The sequence below is a fragment of the Leucoraja erinacea genome, chromosome 6 (genome assembly GCF_028641065.1).
Source record: "Leucoraja erinacea ecotype New England chromosome 6, Leri_hhj_1, whole genome shotgun sequence".
Lineage (NCBI taxonomy): Eukaryota > Metazoa > Chordata > Chondrichthyes > Rajiformes > Rajidae > Leucoraja > Leucoraja erinaceus.
In genome coordinates this window covers 6,601,516-6,616,617 of record NC_073382.1, presented here as the reverse complement: position 1 = coordinate 6,616,617, position 15,102 = coordinate 6,601,516, and the positions used below count along the sequence as shown (strand labels likewise).

The window sequence follows — 15,102 nt, the reverse complement described above, 5'->3', positions numbered from 1 at the left end:
AGTGTAGTGTAACTGTTACACGGCTTGAAATCACAGAGCTTTGAAATCTTCACGGAATCACTCACGTGACTCCGAAGTAAAATAGTAAGATTAAATGAGAACTTACCAGTTTGAAGTTTGATCTGTATTTTATGAGGAGTTACGATGAGGGTTTACGTGCCCTCCGCTCCCACCCTCATTACATGGATCAAACTGATAATTGATGTCTCTTTATTCTTTACTATGTTACTTCAAATACTTGTGTCTATCTGTGATTCCACACCGCTGCTTTGAAGTATGCCGCAACGCGTCCTGGGACGGGCTTCTTCACGTAAACCCTCATCGTAACTCCTCATAAAATACAGATCAAACTTCAAACTGGTAAGTTCTCGTTTAATCTTACTATTCTCCTTCCCATTCCCACACAGACCTTTCTGTCCAAGGCCTCCTCTATTGTCAGTGTGAGGCTAAACACAAATTGAAGGAAGGAACAGCATCTCATATTTCGCTTGGGCAGCTTACAGCCCAGTGGTATGAATTAGATTTCTCTAATTTCATAAACAGTGCATTCCCTCTCTCTCCATCCCTCCCCCACACAAGTTGCACCAGCTTCTCTATCTCACCCAATATAACAGCTAACAATGGCCTGTATCATCGTTACTTTTTTGCATATCATTCATTCATTGTTCCAGATCTCTCGTTTCCCTGTCCCATGACTTTCAGTCTGAAGAAGGTTCTGGACATGAAACATCACCCACTCCTTCTCTCCAGAGATGCTGCATGTCCTGCGGAGTTACTCCAGCTTTTTGTGCCTATCTTCGGTTTAAACCAGTTCCTTCCTGAACAAATATGCCTGTACAGTCTAAGTGTTGATGTATTTATATTCATAAATGTATGACTGACGTGAGCAGAATTAGGCCATTCGGCCCATCAAGTCTTCTCCGCCTTGGCTGATCTCTTTCCCTCTCAACCCCATTCTCCTGCCTTCTCCCCATAACCCCTGAAACCCATGCTTATCAGGAATCCACCCATCTCTGCCTTAAAAATATCCATTGACTTGGCCTCCACAGCCTTCTGTGGCAATGAATTCCACAGATTCACCACCATATAAGTATTCTTATTTTACACTAACATACACTGAATTAAGAAAACTAGTTGCCCAAGCATTCATGCTTGTAAAACTGAAAAATAAAAGAGGTCCATTACTTCATAATACATAATACAGGGCAGCATGGTGGTATAGCGGTAGATCAGTAGAGCTAATTTGAGGAAGAACATTCCTGCTTTTGAGGGAGTGCAGCGTAGGTTTACAAGGATAATTCCCGGGATGGCGGAACTGTCATATGCTGAGAGAATGGAGCGGCTGGGCTTGTATACATTGGAATTTAGAAGGATGAGAGGATATCTTATTGAAACATATAAAAGATTACTAAAGGTTTGGACATGCTAGAGGCAGGAAACATGTTCCCGATGTTGGGGGAGTCCAGAACCAGGGGCCACAGTTTGAGGAAAAAAGTTTAAGCTATTTAGAACGGAGATGAGGAAACACTTTTTCTCACAGAGAGTGGTGAGTCTGTGGAATTCTCTGCCTCAGAGGGTGGTGGAGACCGGTTCTCTGGATACTTTCAAGAGAGAGCTCGATAGGGCTCTTAAAGATAGCGTAGTCAGGGGATATGGGGAGAAGGCAGGAACGGGGTACTCATTGGGGATGATCAGCAATGATTATATTGAATGGCTGAAGGGCCAAATGGCCTAATCCTGCATTTATTGTCTATTGCCTATTGCCTTACAGTGCCAGAGACCCGGGTTCAATCATGACTAATAGGTGCTTGTCTGTATGGAGTTTGTACATTCTCTCCGTGACTTGTGTGGGTTTTTTCCGAGATCTTTGGTTTGCTCCCACACTCCAAAGATGCACAGGTTTGTAGGTTAATTGGTTTGCTTTACAATGTAAAAATTGTCCCTAGAGTGTGTAGGGTAGTGTTAATGTGCAGGAATCGCTGGTCGGCGCGGACTCGGTGGGCCGAATGGCCTGTTTCCGCACTGTATCTCTAGACTAAACTAAACAAGTCAAAAATAACAGACAAATTACTCAATTTTCCTGTCTGCGAGTGTCTATAATGTCAAATCAGAAATCACTTTGAGATCTGTTATGAGCCTATCTATATCATCCTGGCTTTGTAACCAGTCTCATCATTTCACACCTAGTTGGCAGCTTGACATGATTAACTTGGCATGAACTCTGATTAAAATGAGCAGATTTCCCTACAAAGAATCATAGCTCAGTTAATAGATGGAACAGATTTTCGCGGTCTTTTCCCACTTTCCCAGATGACACTGCCGGCCTCATCCCTTTCAAGTGCCGGCAAGTTCAGCGCTCCTTTGTGAAGGCCAATGTCCCAAAGTCTTGATGGGCAAACTCCCCTTGCCATTTTGCAACACTGAACAATGGTGGTCCAGGAACGAGATGACCTTTTGGATCCTTCACATACTTGAGCCCATTAATCTCATTGGAGGGTACATGAACAATTTCCCTCCCGGGACAAATAAAGTTCTATTGTATCGTATCGTATGACAGAGGAGAAGAAGAATTGACTGGATTAGGTTTAAAAAAAGGACAAAAAGTGCTGGAGTAACTCAGCAAGTCACTGAAGAACATGGATAGCTGAAGTTTCGGGTTGGGACCCTTTTTCAGATAGTGGTAGGGGTGGTGGGGGATGAAAGGTCATAAGGAATAACAGTAGAATTAGGCCATTCGGCTCATCAAGTCTACTCTGCCATTCAATCATGGCTGATCTATCTCTCCCTCCTAACGCCATTCTCCTGCCTTCTCCTCATAACCTCTGACACCCATACTAACTATCTATTTATTTCTGCCTTAAAAATATCCACTGACTTGGCCTCCACAGCCTTCTGTGGCAAAGGATTCCACAGATTCACCACCCTCTGACTAAATAACCTTCTCCTCGTCTCCTTCCTAAAAGAACGTCCTTCAATTCAGAAAATTAAAACAAAGCTCGAGGAGGGGAGAGGCAGGACAACGTCTAGTGAGTGATAGGTAGATCCAGGTTCTGTCCCTCCTTTCTTCACGGCTTCTCCACCCTGCCCCCACTACAATCAGTCTGAAGAAGGGTCCCAACCTGAAACATCACCTATGTTCACCAGAGATGCTGCCTCACCTGAGTTATGCCAGCACTTTTGTAAACTGGCATCTGCAGTTCCTTGGTACACGAAAATGCTGGAGAAACTCAGCGGGTGCAGCAGCATCTATGGAGCGAAGGAAATAGGCAACATTTCGGGCCGAAACCCTTCTTCAGACCGGCCCGGCCCGAAACGTTGCCTATTTCCTTCGCTCCATAGATGCCGCTGCACCCGCTGAGTTTCTCCAGCATTTTTGTCTACCTTCGATTTTCCAGCATCTGCAGTTCCTTCTTAAACACATTTGCAGTTCCTTGTTTCTCCATGTTTACATTTTTCTTTAAACTTATTTGAGTTTACAATAAAGGTGATTTAACTTTGTTTGTGCTTTTTTAATGAAAGTAGGACATGTATTTCTTCCATGACGTGGAAACACCTGCTTTTACTTAATTGAGGTTGTTTGTTATCCAGGTGTTATCGTTCTATTGAAACCTTAATAATGAAAGTCAGTGTGATGGAAAAACTCCAAACATTGTCAGGCTCTCTGCAGGCGCAGAGTTCCAAAGATAAACATGAACGTTTTTGCCGACTACTTAATTTTAAGACTCAATACATCACGGCACAGATGTGCTTATCTAAGGCTGATGGAAGCACCCCGAGAGTTATCTCATACCTAGCAGCTGAAGGTCAGTCTCCAAACATACTGCTGACTGGTACAGAAGCTCGTCTCTATTTTCAACAGCAGATTCTGCCTCCAAGCGGTGTTCCAGCCAGTGTGCATACTCTTCCTTATGCAGGATCTGAAATGATGACAAGCAATAAAGTTTAGGCCCAGGCCAATAACGTTCAAGACTTTTTTTCCCCACAAGGATTACCAGTTGTAAAAATCACAAATGCTCGAGTATAATTTGGTCTACAAAACAGCATAACTGACCATCTGGCCGATCAAACTATAGGCAGCTTAACCATAAGGATGGCACGGTGCACAGCGCTAGAGCTGCTGCCTTACAGGGCCAGAGACCCGGGTTTGACCCTGACCACGGGTGCTTGAATGTGCGGTGTTTACACGTTCTCCCTGTGACCTGCGTGGGTTTTCGGTTTCCTCCCACACTTTAAAGGTTTGTAGGTTAATTAGTTTGGTGTAAATGTACAATTGGCCCTAGTGTGTGTCGGGTAGTGTTAATGTGCGGGGATCGCTGGTTGGCACGGACTCGGTGGGCCCAAGGGCCTGCTTCTGCCCTGTATCTCTAAACTAAACTAAACAAAACATCAAACTAAGGAGAAAAAAAAAACAAGAACTTCCAGTCTAGAAGAAGGACTTTGACCCCAAAGTGGCAACCACTATAATCCTCCACAGATGCTGCCGAGTTCCTCCAGCCACTGCCCTTCCTATACTACATGTTCCAGCATCAGTTGTCTCTTGTGCTTCCAATAAAACTAAGGACTCTGTTAAAATGGAGGGAGGTGATTTGCAATTATAGCACTATTTGGACTTTGGTTGTATTCCTGCCATCAGTTCATTCCCTGACCAGGGAAAAGAGGAAGTCTGAGCACATGTACTTTCAACCAGAGGCATTGGCGGGGTGTGGCAGGGATTGTTACTGGGACTCGTTTTGTTTGACTTTAATATTTCATACAATTTAATGTCTTTTCATAGGTTTAAGGTGACGGGAGTAAAGATTTAATTGCAACCCGAGTGACCGTTTTTTCATGCAAAGGGTGGTAGGTGAATGGAACGAGCTGCCGGAGGAGGTAGATGAGGCAGGTACTATTACAGCATTTAAGAAACATTTAGACAGGTACATGGATAGGATTGTAGGAGGTAAAAGTAGTTAACTTGTAGATGACACAAAAGATGGTGGTGTTGTGGATAGCAAAGAGGGTCAGGTCGCACTAGGCTAAAGAATGATTCTCAACTGAGATACCTTGGGTTTCAAGTCCCTGAAAGTGACAAAAAAGGGTAGATAGGGTGTGAACCGTACATATGGCATGCTTGCCTTCTTAGGAATATAACAGTTGGGGCATTATGTTGCAACTTAAAAAAAGCATTGGTTAGATCACCGAAGATAAGACACAAAATGCTGGAGTAACTCAGCGGGTCAGGCAGCATCTGTGGAGAAAAGGAATAGGTGACATTTTCGTTTTTGAGACCTGACCCCAATCAGTGACTCCAGGATTTTGTGTCTACATTTAGTGTAAACTAGCATCTGCAGTTCCTTCCTGCACATGGTTAGATCACATGTTCCCAATGTTGGGTGAGATGTTCCCAATGTTGGGCGAGTCCAGAACCAGGGGCCACAGTCTTAGAATAAAGGGGAGGTCATTTAACACAGAGGTGAGAACATTTTTTTTCACCCAGTTGTGAATTTATGGAATTCCCTGCCACAGAGGGCAGTGGAGGCCAAATCACTGGATGGATTTAAGAGAGAGTTAGATAGAGCTCAAGGGGCTAGTGGAGTCAAGGGATATGGGGAGAAGGCAGGCACGGGTTATTGATGGGGGATGATCAGTCATGATCACAATGAATGGCAGTGCTGGCTCGAAGGGCCGAATGGCCTCCTCCTGCACCTAAATTCTATGTCTCTATGTTTCTACATGTGTATGAAGGCACTCTAGATGCTGGTTTACATGGAAGATAGACACAAAATGGTGGAGTAACTCAGCTGGACAGGCAGCATCACTGGAGAGAAGGAATGGGTGACGTTTTGGGTCGAGACCCTTCTTCAGACTCTCACTTGGAGGACTGTATGCAACTCCGGTCACCCCACTATTGGAAGGATGTGACTGTGTTGGAGAGAGTGCAGAGGGAACTATTCAGCATGTTGTCGTGATTGGAGAACTTTAGTTACGGGGCAAGACTGGATAGGTCAGGCTTTTTACCTCTGGAGGAGAAGATTCTGAGAGGTGACCTTGTATAGATAGATAAAGCCAAGGCGGACCATAAGAGGAGCAGAGAGTCATACTTGTCCAGCAATAATACACGGGAGGTATGGCGGGGCATACAAGACATTACCAACTACAGAGGCTGTGCCACAAAGTCAGAAGACCTGAGTGTGCCGCTGGCAGAAAAGCTAAATTGCTTCTTCTCCCGCTTTGAAACATCACAACAGCAGCACTCACCTGCTACAGCCCTGTTCCCACCCTCACCTGGCTCCTGTACTACTCCACTCACTGTCAGGGAGCACGATGTCAGACGGGTGCTCCTGGCAGTGAACCCCAAGAAGGCTACCGGCCCAGATGGAGTACCTGGTAAGGTGCTCAAAGCGTGCGCCCACCAGCTCACTGCCATCTTCACCAGAATTTTCAACCTCTCCCTGGACCAGGCAGTTATTCCGTCCTGCCTAAAATCAGCCACAATCGTCCCTGTGCCGAAGAAGTCTCCCATCACCAGCCTTAATGACTACCGTCCTGTGGCCCTCACTCCGGTAATCACGAAGTGCTTCGAGAGATTGGTCCTCCAGCACATCAAGGACTATCTACCACCAGACTTCGACCCCCACCAATTCGCTTATCGCCAAAACAGATCCACGGAAGACGCCATTACCGTAGCTCTCCACTCTGTGCTGAGCCATCTGGAGCAGGGGCAGAGCTACGTCCGGATGCTCTTTGTGAATTTTAGCTCAGCTTTCAACACAATCATTCTGGACATTCTCATTGATAAATTGGTCACTCTCGGCCTCCCCACTCTCACATGTGCCTGGATAAAGGATTTCCTCACCAACCGGCCCCAGACTGTGAGACTCGGCCCCCACCTCTCCTCCACTCGCAGGTTGAGTACCGGTTCCCCACAGGGCTGTGTGCTAAGCCCCCTCTTATACTGTCTCTACACCCACGACTGTAGTCCGGCCCACAACAACAACCGCATCGTCAAATTTGCTGACGACACTACTGTAGTCGGACTCATCTCAAGGGGAGACGAGGCAGCCTACAGAGAGGAAGTCCTGAGGTTGACAACCTGGTGCTCAGAAAACAATCTGGCTCTGAACACCAGGAAAACAAAAGAGCTCATTGTCGACTTCAGGAGGCACAGCACCGACATAGTCCCCCTACATATCAACGGCGAGTGTGTGGAGAGGGTCAACACCTTCCGGTTTCTCGGCGTCCTTATCTCTGCTGATATCTCCTGGACAGACAACACGACAGCGGTCATCAAGAAGGCTCAGCAGCGGCTGCACTTCCTGAGGGTTCTCAGGAAACACAACCTGGACTCTAACCTGCTGCTGACCTTCTACCGCTCGTCCATCGAGAGCCTGCTGACATACTGCATTACAGCATGGTACGGCAGCTGCACCATGGCAGACAGGGAGAGGCTTCAGAGGGTAACTAGGACAGATCATTGGTTGCCCTCTCCCCTCCCTGATGGATATTTACACCTCCCGCTGCCTTAGCAGGGCAAAGAATACCATCAAGGACAGCTCCCATCCTGCGTTTGGACTGTTCGACCTGCTGCCCTCTGGAAGGCGCTATAGGTGCTTCAAATCCAGGACAAATAGACTCAGGAATAGTTGTTTTCCGAAAGTCATAACTACTCTTAATTCACACATGCACTGACTTCACAGCCCAACACCCGGACTTCCATCTATTCTATCCACGTACTGAAATTTGGAACTGTAATGTGTATTGTAACTGTAATTTTTAACATTTTTTAAAACCATTTTTAATATTTAATATAATCTTTAAACATCTGCCTAAGAATACTACCTATTCATCCTTCACCATTTTGCCTTTATAGATATGTATATAGCGCCGCAGAATTGTGCAACTATCCCCCCCCCCAACTCCCTTTTGTTTTTGTTTTCTGTTTCTTGTTTTTTGTACTAAATTATATGTATGCACTGAGTACGAGCTGCTTTTAATCTCATTGTACATGTATAGTGACAATAAATGGCATATCTATATCTATCTAATTATAGACGGCTTGAATAGAGTAGATAATCAGAAGTGTTTTCCCCATGGTGGACGTGTCAAAAAAAAAGAGGGCATCGTTTTACGGTGAGAAAAAGAGGTTTTAAGGAGAAACACTCCATGCAGAGAGTGTTTGATATCTGGAACTCGCTGCCAGAAGAGGTGGTGAAATCAGATTCAATCATTACATTTAGAAGACTTTTTGACAGGCACATAAATAGGCAAGACATAGAAGGGTATGGGTGCAATGTGATTTGGTGTAGTTGGTCAAAATACTGTAGTTAGCACGGTGGGTGAAAGGCTTGTTTCTGTGCTGCACAACACCAGTCAATGAACCGTGAGGGTGAGATTAGACTGATTGTTAGCATTAACATATGATCGGAAGTCCATTAATTGAGAAAGAGCTCACAGTTCATTCAATGGGCAATCCCACTTTCTTTAGTTCTCTGCAGAACTTGAGTCATAGAGTGATACAGTGTGGAAACAGGCCCTTTGGCCCAACTTGCCCACACTGGCCAACATGTCCCAGCTACACCAGTCCCACCTGCCTGCCCTTGGTCCATATCCCTCCAAACCCGTCCTATCCATGTACCTGTCTAACTGTTTCTTACACATTGGGATAGTCCCTGCCTCAACTACCTCCTCTGGCAGCTTGTTCCATACACCCACCACCTTTTATGTGAAACGGTTACCCCACAGATTCCTGTTAAATCTTTACCTCTTCACCTTGAATCAAATTTGTGAGACACAACCTCCCACGTACAAAACCATGCTGACTATCCCTAATCAGCCCTTTCCCATCCAAATGCCTGTATAAACTATCCCTCAGAATGTTCCATAGTACGGTAACTTTCCATCTGGTAAGCTCACCGGCCTATAGTTCCCAGCATTTTCCCTGCAGCCCTTGTTAAATACAGAGGCACAACATTTGCCACCCTCCAGTCTTCCGGCACTTCTTCTGCATTTAAGGACGACTCGTAAATTTCAACCAGGGCTCCCGCAATTTCCTCTCTAGTTTCCCACAATGTCCTCGCATATATCTGATCAGGCCCTGGAGATTTGTCTACCTTCATGCACGATAGTACCTTCAGTACTTCCTTGATAGTAACACTGACTGCTCTCAAGACACTTCCATTGACTGCCCCAAGTTCCTCCGTCCTACTGTCTTTCTCCTCGGTAAATACAGAGGAGAAATACTCATTGGGGACCTTATCCATCTCCTGTGGCTCCACACAGAGGTGACCACTTTGATTCCTGTGAGGTCCCAACTCTCTGTCCAGTTACCCTTTTCCCCATTATGTATTTATAAAATCTTTTGGAATTGTCCTTAATGCTATCCTTAATGCGAACACTCCAGCTTGCTCTCTCTCACATGCCCTTTAAAACCTTTGCCTATACAAGTCAAGTCAAGTCAAGTTTATTTGTCACATACACATACGAGATGTGCAGTGAAATGAAAGTGGCAATGCTCGCGGACTTTTGTGCAAAAAAGTCTACGGGGTAATTTCACAGCAGCCATGCTGGTGCATATTTGGGATAGTTTTGTTTAGTTTAGAGATACAGCGCCCTTCGGCCCACTGAGTCCGCATTGACCAGCGATCCCCACACACTAACACTATCCTATCCTACTGTCCTAGGGACAATTTATATGTAATCCAAGCCAATTAACCTACAAACCTGTACGGCTTTGGAGTGTGAGAGGAGACCCACGCAGGTCACAGGAGAACGTACAGACTCCGTACAGACAGCACCCGTGGTCAGAATCGAACCTGGGACTCTGGCGCTGTAAGGCCGCAACTCTACCGCTATGCCACCGACCCGGATTTGGAAGAAGACCAGGGCAGATGGAGGAAACCCATGTGGCCACAGGAACACCAGTGGTCAGGATCGAACCCATATCTCCTCAGTTGGTGCTAACTGTAGGTGCAACGTGCCACCCTGTTGTGCCACTGTGGACATCTCTCAATCAACATCAGCGATAGATTACCAGGTTATTAATGCTGCATGTTAGAATTTGCTGTTTGCAATCTGCCAAAGCTCCGACATTGTGCTGAAACTTTAAAAAAAAAAATGAAGTTAGTTAATTTGACTTAAAATAGCTTGCAACCTATTTTTGGGTCATCAGGGATTGTGAAGTATGCTGTCAAAATGAAGATTCTTTCATTTAGTGCAAGGTTGTGTCTGCCCTGTAGAGGCAGCAATGTTCAGTGTTAGGAGCTCATGAAGAGCCCTGAATATAGTTCATTAATTTAAGCAAGGAATTCCCTGACTGATAGAGGAAAGACTCTTTCTTCATCCAACGGCTTTTAAACTAGGAATAAAATTTCAAACCCATCTTTAGACTGAAAACAAAGTTTAAAAGAAAAAGCTAAAGTTATAATTTTCATTGGATGGAACACATAGAGTGATACAATGTGGAAACAGGCCCTTCGGCCCAACCTGCCCACACCAGCCAACATGACCCAGCTATACTAGTCCTGCCTGCCTGCATTTAGAAACATAGAAACATAGAAATTAGGTGCAGGAGTAGGCCCTTCGGCCGTTCGAGCCTGCACCGCCATTCAATATGATCATGGCTGATCATCCAACTCAGTATCCCGTACCTGCCTTCTCTCCATACCCTCTGATCCCCTTAGCCACAAGGGCCACATCTAACTCCCTCTTAAATATAGCTAAATGGATAACCTCACATTTATCCACATTATACTGCATCTGCCAAACATTTGCCCACTCACCCAGCCTATCCAAGTCACCTTGCAGTCTCCTAGCATCCTCCTCACAGTTTGGTCCATATCCCTCCAAACCTGTTCAATCCATGTACCTGTCTAACTGTTTCTTAAACGTTGGGATAGTCCCAGCCTCAACTACCTCCACTGGCAGCTTGTTCCATTCACCCACCACCCTTTATGTGAAAAAGTTACCCCTCAGATGCCTAATAAATGATTTTGCCTTCACCTTAAACCTATTTTCTCTGGTCCTCGATTCACCCACTCTGGGCAAGAGACTCTACCCGACCTATTCTTCTCATGATTTTATACAATGAAAACAGATCACAAGACCAAAATGCACTAATCTTACTCTTTCAAAACGACAAATACATGTACTGTTTTCAAGTTATATTTCTACATTACGCAGTCAATTTATTTTCTTTCTTTATTAATGTACATTTGTTTTATATTTTAATCGTCTAAATCCATTGCAATTGTTTTAAATGTGCAACAAAACTGAAATATTGGATTAATGGAGCTTGAAACACTGGACAGGATCATATATAATGGACAAGCAATATTAAATTGTGGTACATTACAAAACAGACCAGTCAGCACAGCAGCTGAACATTGTATTTGATTGTTGTATAATTTCCAGTGCTTTTTGGTTCAGACTTGAGGCACCACTGAAAAGATCTCAATGCACCGTCTGAGCAAACTCCAGTTCAACAATGATTGTCTACCCTGTTGAACACATTTCCTTTTGTGAGGTGTATTTGCTCAGGTACGGACTAATACACATATAGAGTCATCGAGCCTTATAGTGGAAACATGCCCTTTGGCCCAACGCCCACACTGGCCAACGTGTGCCATGTGTACCAGTCCCACCTGCCTGCGCTTGGGCCTTATCCCTCTAAAGCTGTTCTAACCATGTATACCTGTCGAAATGTTTCTTAAAACATTGGAGTTGGATGATCAGCCATGATCATATTGAATGGCAGTGCAGGCTCGAAGGGACGAATGGCCTACTCCAGCACCTATTTTTCTATGTTTAAACGTTGCGATAGTACCTGCCTCAACTACCTCCTCCGGCAGCTCGTTCCGTACACCTACCACTCTTTGCGTGAAAATGTTTCACCTCAGGTTCCTATTAAATCTTTCCCTGCTCACCTAAAACCTATGTCCTCATATGAAAATACATTAAATTGGCTGGAATATTAAAGGCACCAAAATTGATTATTTTCTTTCTTATATTGGAAGAAAGGTTTCAGAGTCACAGAGTCAGAGTCAATCAGCATAGAAGCAGGCCCTTTGGCCCACCCAATCTATGCTGGCCCCCATAGCCATCTAATGTATATTAATCCCATTCACCAGCACAGTCCATAGACTTCTGCATGCCATCTTTACATGGCCTTATCTCCAGGTAACTCCAGATCCTCAATGGAGTTTGCTCACCACCCTCTCCACATTTCATAAGTGTTGTGACAGTTTTTGATTACACAACCTTCTCTGGCAATGGATTCCAAATGACAACCATCCCCTTGTGAAAAAAATGCCATTTAATAGCCCCACTCAACCTCCTACTCTTTACCTTACACAGATGCTCTCTGGTTGTAGATATTTCCCTTATGGGGAATGGGTTGCTATTGTATCCCTACAGATAAAGCTCTCCTTTATTTTGATCTGCGGAATAGTTCAGTAGGGTTCCAGCATTTTGGCATTTTGTAGATAGAAAGACATAAATGTGTTTGTATTCCACAAATGATAAACTATTGCAACTTTAAAACATTAGCGGTATAACTCTACTACAACACAATACACAATACAATTTATTTGTCACTTGAACCTCATAGAGGCTCAAATGAAATGTTGTTTCTGCAGTCATACATACAAGAAAAAAGGACCCAAGACACAACACAATTTACACAGACATCTATCACAGTGCATCTCCTCCTTGCTGTGATGGAAGGCAAAAAGACTTATCTCTCCCCTGCACTCCCCATTCCCCCCCCGATGTCAAAGTCAAAGCCCCCGGCGGGGGATGGTAATTGTCCCGTGGCCATTAACGCCGCGCTGGGTGATGCAAGGCCGCGCTCCGACTCTTGGTGTTGGAGCCCCCGGTGGGCGCTAGCAAAGTCCCGCAGCCGTTGAAGCCGCTCCGGGCGGTGATGTAAGGCCCCACTCCAAGTAATCTTCAACCCCGCAACTCGGACGGATGAAGTTGCCCTGCAGAAGCCCCGAAAAGCGGTCTCCCAGCAGGGACCCGCGGGCTCCCGGTGTTACCGTCTACCAGACCTGCGATAAGCCTTCGAGTCTCCGGGGTCGGGTCGCAGCAGCCGCCACCACAGCTCCTCCCGCTCCGGACTCGGCCAGCTCCACGATGGTACGTAAGTCCGCAGCTCCGCGACTGGATCCCCAGGTCGTTCCTGCTGGAGGCCGCTCCACGTTGCAGCCCCAACGACAACGGAGACCCGACAAGGAAAAGGTCGGGTTCTCCGTGCAGGGGAAAGATTTTAAAAAGTTCCCCCCCCCCCACACACACACATACACACACATACACACACACATACACAAAAAAAAAATAAAAACTTCATTCAAACGGGACAAAAAATAACAAAAAGACAGACGGACTGCAGAGGCCGCTGCGATGTGAGTCGCGCCGCCCACCGAAAAGGAGATGAGTAGGAATTTCTTCAGTCAGAGGGCGGTGAATCTCTGGGATTCATTGCCACAGATGGCTTTGGAGGCCAGGTCAATGGATATTTTTAAGGCAGAGATTGATAGATTTTTGATTAGTAAGGGTATCAGGAGGCTTGGGGAGAACGCAGGAGATTGAGGTTGAGAGGGAAAGATAGATCTGTCATGATTGAATGGCGGAGGAAACTAGATGGGCTGAATGTCCTAATTCAGCTCCCAGGACTTATGATCTCTGGAGGCTATGGCAGAAACATCGAGGTTATTGAGAAATGCTGTTTGATTTTAGAAGTCCGTTTGGATTACATGCTCTTCTGCCTCTTAGGTGGATGTAATAGATCTATGGGACTATTTTGCAGAACAGCAGGGCAATACTCCCTGGCAATCCGCTCATTATGTATCACTTGATTAATATATCTAAGCCATGACTTATCTGGTCATTACCACATGAGGTGCTGGTGGAACTTGCTATCTACAAATTGGTTGCAATGCTCTTTATAATGGTGAGTGTTGAATTATATTCATAAATTGTAGGAGCAGAATTAGGCCATTCGGCCCATCAAGTCTACCCCGCCATTCAATCGTGGCTGATCTATCTTTCCCTTTCAACCCCATTCTCCTGCCTTCTCCCCATAACCGCTGACACCCATACTAAGCAAGAATCTATCATAGAAACATAGAAAATATGTGCAGGAGGAGGCCATTCAGCCCTTCGAGCCAGCACCGCCATTCGTTGTGATCATGGCTGATCAACCCCTATCAATAACCCGTGCCTCCCTTCTCCCCATATACAAGATACATTTAATTGTCATTTGGACCCCTTGAGGTCCAAACGAAATGCCGTTTCTGCAGCCATACATTACAAACAAATAGACCCAAGACACAACAACACAACACAATTTACACAAACATCCATCACATCATTGTGATGGAAGGCCAAAAACACTTATCTCTCCACTGCACTCTCCCCCCCCCCCGATGTCAGAGTCAAAGTCAAAGCCCCCGGCTGGCGATGGCGATTGCCCCGCGGCCATTAAAGCCACGCCGGGTGATGCGAGGTCGCACACCGGGTCTTGCTGTTAGAGCCCCCGGCGTGCGCTCGCAGAGTCCCGCGGCCATTCCAAGCCGCGCGGGGCAGTGATGTTAGGCCCCGCTCCAGGAGCTCTTCAACCCCCCGCAACTCGGGCGGGGGAAGTCGCCGTTGCAGGAGCCCTGAAAAGCGGTCTCCCTCCAGGGAGCCGCGGGCTCCCGGTGCCGCCGTCCACAGACCTGCCGTTGGAGCCTCCGACTCTCCGGTAGCAGCAGCAGCAGCAGCATCAGCGCTCCTCCACCGCTCCACCCGCTCCGGACTCGGCCCCCGCATTGACGGTGAGTTCGTAGCACCAGAGTGCTTCTTCCTGTTTGGAGGCCGCTCCTCTGCGGCCCCAACGACAACGGAAAACCCGACGAAAAAAGGTCGGGTCTCCAGTGCAGGGAGAGATTTAAAAAGTTCACCCCCCCCCCTCCCACCCCCCCCCCCCACACACACACACCCCAACAAAAAATAACAAAACTACATTAAAACACAGACAAAAAATAATAAACCGCGGACAGACTGCAGAGGCCGCTGCTGACCAGAGTCGCGCCGCCCACCGGAATATCCCTCGATTCCACTAACCCCGAGATCTCTATCTAACTC

General features: G+C 46.1%; 1 protein-coding gene across 5 annotated transcripts in view; it reads right to left on the bottom strand.

Moving 5' to 3' along the window:
* The window catches only part of atp10a (ATPase phospholipid transporting 10A), a 448,633-nt gene that overhangs the window by 51,629 nt on the left and 381,902 nt on the right, over positions 1-15,102 (bottom strand). For all 5 annotated transcript variants that reach the window (XM_055636515.1, XM_055636513.1, XM_055636517.1 and 2 more), the window contains one exon: positions 3,791-3,917. In XM_055636515.1, the coding sequence (XP_055492490.1) occupies positions 3,791-3,917 (127 nt within the window). The remainder of the gene's footprint in view (positions 1-3,790; positions 3,918-15,102) is intronic.